The sequence below is a fragment of the Sitodiplosis mosellana genome, unplaced genomic scaffold (assembly GCF_009176505.1).
Source record: "Sitodiplosis mosellana isolate CC-2019 unplaced genomic scaffold, AAFC_SMos_1.0 Smas_scaffold_6030, whole genome shotgun sequence".
In the NCBI taxonomy this organism is placed as follows: Eukaryota; Metazoa; Arthropoda; class Insecta; order Diptera; family Cecidomyiidae; genus Sitodiplosis; species Sitodiplosis mosellana.
In genome coordinates this window covers 8,863-17,421 of record NW_022601271.1, presented here as the reverse complement: position 1 = coordinate 17,421, position 8,559 = coordinate 8,863, and the positions used below count along the sequence as shown (strand labels likewise).

The 8,559-nt window shown below is 37.5% G+C and overlaps 1 protein-coding gene across 1 annotated transcript; it reads left to right on the top strand.

Annotated features, from left to right (window-relative positions):
• Window positions 1-281: 281 nt before the first annotated feature.
• Window positions 282-3,600, top strand: LOC129573235 (uncharacterized). The gene is made up of 5 exons (XM_055453579.1): window positions 282-293; window positions 509-635; window positions 780-1,496; window positions 1,623-3,402; window positions 3,525-3,600. The coding sequence occupies exons 1-5, from the start codon at window positions 282-284 to the stop codon at window positions 3,598-3,600; spliced, it is 2,712 nt and encodes a 903-aa protein (XP_055309554.1).
• The last annotated feature ends 4,959 nt before the right edge of the window (window positions 3,601-8,559 follow it).

The window sequence follows — 8,559 nt, the reverse complement described above, 5'->3', positions numbered from 1 at the left end:
GTGTTTTCATCAAAGAATTGTTGGAATTCATTCACTTTGTTTACACTCGGTACACCTTTGAAAACGAAATATGGATTGCCATCACTGTCCTTCGCTTCACTCATTAAATCGAACATGAATAGGAGTTTTTTCGTTCGCAGCTCATCACGGTCACGTAGACATTTTGCATTCATTTTTTGTTTACAGAAACGGCAATTTAAAAAAATATCATGATAATCTTTGCAATCATTTGTTGCACAAGAGTGTGGTTCAGTATGTGTTGACATTTTGTGGTTATGTGAATGGTAAATAAAGTAAAAATGTACTGATAAAAACAAAAATTAAAATAAAATTAATAAAACTTCATATGGCTCGTGTGTGCGTTGACGAGAGGTTTCTGAATATATAAATTTTATCGAAAATCAATTACTGTTTCACTTTTAAAATAATAAAAAACAGAGATTTACAGAGCAGAGAGAGCAAATGTACGTCTTTTGACAACTCTCGAAAATCTCGTCTCATTCTAAAGAAAAAGTTAAGCAAAACAACTTTAATCGACTACGAATCCAAATTGGTCGATGTTCGCGAGCTACAACAATTATCCGACTTCTTAAATTACATCGAGCATCGCTTCATGGCATTGCTATCAGCTGAAGGTGGACATGAAAAATATGACAAAAAAAATGAAAATTTTGAAAAAAAAATCAAAAAAATCGACGATTCACCAACGGCATTCAAGTGTACATTTTGTGATAAGCCTCATTCTGTCTACAAATGTTTTGAATTTAAAAATAAATCAGTGAAAGAACGAAGTGAATGGGCAAAATCCGAAAAAGTGTGTGTTATTTGCATTCAAAAGCATGACGGTGAATGCAAAGCTAAATTCAATACGTGCAAAACATGCGGCAAGAAACATAACACCTTGCTGCATTTCGAAACAAAAAAAGAAGCAAACGAAAAGAAAACGACACTGCTCACGACGACCACTATTAATGAAGCAACGAGCAGCAAAAGTAACGAAACATCGCAAGTTCAAGTATTGACAACGACAAAAAATACAAATAAATTGTTAGCAACGGCATTTGTGAATGTACTATCAAAAAACGGCGAAAAAGTGCTATTAAAATCGGTAATCGATGGTGCCTCACAGGGTGCTTTAATAACTGAAAATGCATTCCAAAAATTGGGTCTTGACTCAGACAGTGTGAATGCTGAAGTGCAGGGTGTAGAGGGACGTAAGTCGACCGCTGGTAAAATGACAAACCTTACACTGCGACCACATTTTTCTGATGATTACGAACTCGAAACCGAAGCGCTTGTTATGAAAAAAATTACAAACCTATCATATTTTAAAGACGATTTGAAGCGTTATGATTACCTTCAAAATCTTTTGTATGCAGATCCAACGATCAACGACGAAAATGAAATCGATTTGCTGTTGGATGTCGCGGCATTTACAGCAATTATAAAAAACGGCCTAATCAAGGGGCCGATCGATGCTCCGATTGCAGTAAATAGTGAATTGGGCTGGTTGATAATGGGCCCAGGAAAAAATGAAGCACGCAACACTCCAATAAAAATTACATCATTGATTTCAAACATAGAAATTGAACGAGAAATTTCGAATTTTTTCTTATCTGAAGATCTTGAATGCGTCGATAGTGATGAAAGTGAAACAGAACCGAGCGATGAAGAGCGTTGTCGTGAAGAGTATTACGTAAAAACAACAAAAAGAGACGACGACGGCAGATTAAATGTTTCAATGGCATTTACAACTGAAAACGGACCATGTCTCGGTGATTCACGTAAGATAGCGTTAGCAACTTTATTCCAATTGGAGAAAAAATTCGCGAAAAATCCAGAATTTCACAAACAATACGTTGCAACTATCAATGAATCCATTGAGTTGGGACATTTAGTGCTGGAAAAAAATCCACCAATCGACAGCCACTACATTCCCCACCACGCAGTGTTTAAAAATAGTACCACAACCAAGCTAAGACAGGTGTACAATGCCTCGAACAAAACGGCAAATGGAAAATCTTTGAACGAGCAATTGGTTGTGGGAAAAATCGATCAATCTTCAATCTTTGAATTGATCATGCGATGGAGAGAGCCAAAAATCGCTGTCATAGCAGATTTAGAAAAGATGTACAAGCAAATTCGCTTAAACGAAAACCAACAACATTTACAAATGATCCTATGGCGAGAATCTTGCGACGAGCCGATAAAAAGTTACAAAATGACGACAGTAACATTTGGTTTGAAGGATGCTCCATATCTTGCCATTAGATCTTTACACGAAATTGCTCAAAGGGTCAAGGAAAAATACCCACGAGCAGCGAAGGCAATTTTGAAATGCTTTTATGTTGACGACTATTCGGGTGGGGCCGAGACGGTTGATGAAGCATTGTCCATTCTACGTGAAATGAAGCAGGCATTTGATGAGTACGGCTTCAATCTGAGGAAAATCGTCAGTAATTCGCCTGAATTACTTGAAGCTATCCCTGAGTGCGACAAAGAGCAAAATGTAAGCATTGTCAAAGTGCTTGGAATTCCATGGAACCCGAAAAATGATGAATTTGTATTCAACATCAAATTAAATATACACGAACGGCCACGAACGAAACGACAACTAGCTTCAGAAATAGCAACAGTGCAATACGATCCGTTAGGATGGATCGCACCGGTCATCGTCAAAGCGAAAATTTTGCTTCAAAATGTGTGGAAGCTAAAACACGAAAATAATAAACCATACGCTTGGGATGATGATTTACCGATCGAAATTGTGAATGAATGGATGAGCTACAAATCGCGATTGAGCGTAGTAAATTCAATTGTGATACCACGGTGGCTCGGCACAGCAACAAAAATGAAGGTGGAATTGCATGGATTTTCTGATGCGTGTGCAAAAGCAATTTCGGCCAACGTCTACATTCGATTCGCAAGTGACGAATCGATTCGAGTGGTGCTGATAGCAGCAAAAACAAAACTGGCACCCATCAACGAGCAAACAATTCCAAAATTAGAATTGTGCGGAGCGGAATTGTTAACGAATTTAGTGAAAGCTACGCGAACGAGAATGAGTTTTAACATCAACGCAACAATTTTATGGAGTGATTCCAAGGTGGCCTTGGCGTGGATTAAATCTAATCCACAAAAGTATAAAAAATTTGTCGCCCATCGAATCAAACGTATCAACAAACTGAAAAACGTCGAGTGGCATCATATCGCCGGGAAACAAAATCCAGCAGACTGCGCATCGCGTGGAATTTTTGGTGACGAACTGGCTAATCATCCACTTTGGTGGTTCGGCCCAGCAATATTACACGAAAACACCGATATTATTTACAACGACGACTTAAATTTTGAAACATCGAAAGAACAAAAACTGAATGTATTGCTTGTTCAAAGTGATAAAAGGTGTTTTATCGACGACAATTTACCATTAGTATCTTCGTGGAACAAAATGATAAGAGTGTTCGCTTATGTGAATAGGTTTATTTGTTACACACGAAAAATGAATGTAAAAAAATATGAAAAAGGTACTCCGATTACAACGACCGAGCTAGAGCAAGCCGAAACGAAAATCATTCGAATCGTACAGCATGTGTATTATGAAAATGAAATTGAAAAATTAAATAAAAACAAAAAAATTGAAAAAACCAGTGAACTTCTAAAGTTGAATGTGTTCATCGATACGAATGGTCTGTTACGCGTGGGTGGTAGAATAAAAAACTACGACATTCCATTTAACACCAGACACCCGATTTTAATTCCAAAAAAAAGTGGAATCTCAATTTTAATCATTCGTGATATGCACAAAAATAATTTTCACGCTGGCCCAAGGTTGACCGAATCACTTATCCGACAGAAATATTGGATAGTCAACGGTCTTTCGGCGGTAAAAAAACAACTCAACGGGTGTGTCACATGCCGTAGACACAACCCAAAAACAATGCAACAAAAAATGGCAAATTTACCTGCGGTTAGAACAACAGTCGTAAGCAAGCCATTTACAAACACAATGGTTGACTTTACGGGAGCAATTTTCATCAAAACATCGAAACTCCGAAATGCAAGAGTAGTAAAGGCGTACATTTGCATTTTTGTATGTATGTCAACGAAAGCGTTGCACGTTGAGTTGGTCAGTGACATGTCAGCTGACGCATTTATTGCTGCACTACGACGTTTTATCGCGAGACGGGGTGAAGTAAAAGTGATATTCAGCGACAATGGAACCAATTTTGTGGCTGCAAATCGATTATTAAACGAATTAAGTAACAACGAAAATGAGGAATTCAACACGCGAATTTCAAACGAATTGTCAACACAGAGAATAACATGGAAATTCTCACCACCGGGCGCACCACATTTCAATGGCCTGGTAGAAGCTGGCGTAAAAACAGTAAAAATGCATCTAATGAAAGTGATGGGAGAACAAAAATTCACATTCGAAGAGTTAACGACGATTCTAGCGCAAATTGAGTCGGCAGTTAATTCAAGACCTCTGACTCAAATTTCGTGTGATGTAAACGACATCCAAGTGTTGACGCCTGCACACTTCCTTATAAACTCACACCCAACAGCAATCGCCAGCGAAAACTTGGATGAATGCAAGATCAGTTATCTCGACCGCTGGAAAAGGGTACAACAAACGGTACGTGAGTTCTGGAAAAGATGGCAGTGTGAGTATTTACATACGCTGCAGCAACGAAAAAAATGGCAAACGATTAAAAACGCCATAAAAGAAAACGACATTGTGCTTTTAAACGATCAGTCATCACCCGTGGGCCAATGGCCCATGGGCCGAGTCATTAAAGTACATCCAGGCCAAGACGGACTGATAAGAGTGGCAACGATAAAAACATCGCATAATACTTTGACACGTCCATTAACAAAGTTGGCTCCACTTCCGATCGACGATGCCAACGAAATACCAAACTCATCAACGATTGAAAATGATTTAAAAAAATCTACCAACCGTACTCAAAATATGGGTACATCTTCAATTACGGCATTACTGACCACCGCAATGACAATAACGCCAGTAAATGCAACTACGTCCGCAAAATCCATTGAAACAACAACGACAACGATCATCGGAGTATGCATGTGTTTAACATTCATCGCATGTGTACTCATATTCTCAAAACAAATACGAAAACTCGCAACGTCGGCTATGTTAATTTTCGTAATGGCCATTTCAATGTATTGTCCAGCGGCAAATGCAGCTCCATTACCTAGTTCTGGGTTTTGGATAGCCGGACAATACGTTGACAAACTGGAAGCCGAAGACAGGCAAATGCAAGAAAGAATAACAAAATTGACGAACGATACAATCACAAGTATCGAAGGAATCGACGATAGCGTGTCAGAAGTAAAAACAACGCTCAAAATTTACATAGCATTGAATATTTGTACGAACATGATCATCCACATCGTCATGAACTGGTGGAGATCGCACAAACGCAACAAAAACAAAAAAACATTGAAACGTCTGGCAAAATGCGGTTGTATGCACTGCGTAAACCAACTACATTCAAAAAAGCGCTTACGTTCAGTAAAATCCGAGAACCACTGTAGGCAACAAATACAATCAACCAGCACAACAGCCGAAGCTACGATTGTAGATAAAAAGGAAATCAAATTTCACGATACAAAAAACGGACAGGCACTAGTACCCCGAGGAATGAGACACACATCCGTAGAACATCGTGCAAAAAACAACGTATCGATCATAATGCCATGGGAAAAATAACATTAAATAAGATTCTTCCAATATGACATTTTCGTTTAAATCGGATGAATGAAATTTTAATCACGAAATCAATACTATTTTTTTTTTCTCATTGTAAATCAAAATATTGTTTAAAATTCTAAATTGTTATTAAATTTGTTTGTTTATATCAAAGTTTGGCCCGAGAGAATGTTCAAGAACATATTGTTAAATTCAGCATATTGTTCATACAAAGTCCAATCAAATTGGCATTTGTTTAAATTCATATAAAGTCCAATCAATTGGCATTTCAGCATTTTTCATCAAAAAAACAAGGTTCAATATTCGAAATTAAAGTCAACGAACCATATCTAGCAATTAAGCATTTTTGGAATAACTGTTCAAAATTAACAACTTAATAAAATTCAGTTCATTTTGATCGCTCACACAAATTTGACGTGATTTTAATCAACTCTTAATGTTAGCAATAGCAACAATTTGTCTCATTTTTCTGATTTTTTTTCGGGTGGGTCAACTTACAAAATTGGTCGACATTTCAATATGCACGGAAAGAATTTCGCCATGTAACGATATGCGTGAAATGACTTAGGATTATGAAAATACACGAAAAACTAGTGAAGAAAGCTTATACTCGCTTTGCTGATATCTTTGGAATTGTCTACTTGATGATGGTCCGAAAAAATTTAGTTTTTATAAAAATGATTTTTTTTTTGCAAAAACTTTTTATGAGCCGATCCGAGCCGTTTAATAAGCGTATTTACTCTTGAGAACTACTTTTATATTGGTTTTTGACGTTTCTAAATCGATTGAGACTAGCCAAATTAACAATTTGTCGGTCAAAATACAAAATCGGCGGGGTGGGTCAACTTACAAAGTGGGTCAACTTACACATACTCCCCCTAATAATACATTCATCTGGTAAATTAGGCGGTTTGATAGGAACCAAGTATTTATAAAATTGTCGCTGTTTGTCCTGTTCATCATTGATCTGCCCCATTGCATAGTCAACTCCAATTTACAATCGTTTGCCGATGACACTCGCTTTTCAATGCAAATAAAGCAAGTTGATGATTGTTTGGCACTTCAAGATGACCTAAATAGAGTCGTCAAGTACTTCAAACGTAACCGCACACAAGGTTGCTGCAACAGCAATATACCACAGGCGATCCTGGTGGCACCGATTGTAATGTGTTGAAAAATACATTGTAACAGACACTATGATGATTGTCTGCAATTGCAAGCGGATTTGAATGAGCTTGTTGAATACTTTAATCGGAATCAGCTAAAATTGAATGTGTCTAAGACTAAATTTGTGTCATTTTTTCGTGGAGACATGAAATTCAACTTCAAGTATTCAATTGGCAACGAGCAAATTAAGCGAGTCAACGTGATAAAAGATCTGGGAGTTATACTCGATCATAAATTGAACTTTACTGCACACATTGAATACATTACAGCCAAAGCAAAATCACGTTTGGCCTGGATTAAACGATTTGGTAGAGAGTTTGAGGATCCATGGACCATAAAGAGACTATTTAACACATTTGTCCTTCCGATTGTCGAATATGCATCTCAAGTATGGAACCCATACACAGCTGAAAAGATTGCCCAAGTTGAATCCAAACAATTTCTGTTGTTTGCACTTCGTAAAATGAAATGGCCACACAGATTTAGAAAACCACCATATGAATGCCGACTGCTTGAATTACAAATGATAACGCTCGAAGAACGGAGAAAAGTAGCCCAAATATCACTCGTTCATAATGTGATGTGTGGACATACATCATCGAAACACATTATGAACGAAATCAATATTAGAACACCACGGCATTGGACAAGAGACACAGCATTCCTATCTCTACCAATACGACACCGTGATTACTCCAGATTTGAACCAATCAATCATATGCTGTCTACGTACAATGATTTTTATAACAAATTTGTGCCAATTAAGCCACCTTTAATTCATAAAGAAAATAAGAATTATAATAATGTTCCTACTCCAGTCTGTGATACTTATTTAATTGATTTTAACACGAGTACAAATACTGTTAAACAGAGATTAAATGAATATTTTAAAAGAAATAGATTATGGAGAGAGTAACAAATTTTATGCAAATATAGCAATTCAATTAATGTAATAAAATGTAAATATACATATAAAAGAATATTTATATCAAATACTAAACTTAAACACTGGTGTGATGTGAATTTGCTGCACCTTAACCTCAAAAAATGTGCAGTGCTATCTATCTACAAGAAACGTGAGCATTTGGAAACAAGCTACACCTATGGCGACCACACCTTCGACAAAGTGACTGAACACAAGGACTTGGGTGTTCTAATTGACAGAAAGCTGCAGCAAGTCATGTCTTTTGCCAAACATATTGACATGGTCACTTCGAAGGCAACGGCTGCACTTGGCTTTGTCAAGCGCTTCTGCCATGACATCACTGACGTTACTACACTAAAGTCGCTGTATTTTGCATTGGTTCAATCTCACCTCGATTACTGCGCAATGGTATGGCTTCCATTCCACAAAATGTGACAAAATCGAATCCGTGCAACGCCAATTCACTATGTACGCTCGTCGAGAATACCCATCCGTGCATAACCAATACTCAATCACACCGTACGAGCAACGATTGTCTGGCTTGAACATGATTAGTATTCGCCGTCGACGTGTCAACGCGTCATTGACTTTTTTCTACGATATCATCAATGGTAACGCTAACTGTCCAATGGTAACGCTAACTGTCCAATGGTTAGTGACAAAGTCTCATTTAATGATGGGCGTTCATTGAGACACAGCGAGCAATTCAGGGTCAATGACAAGCACA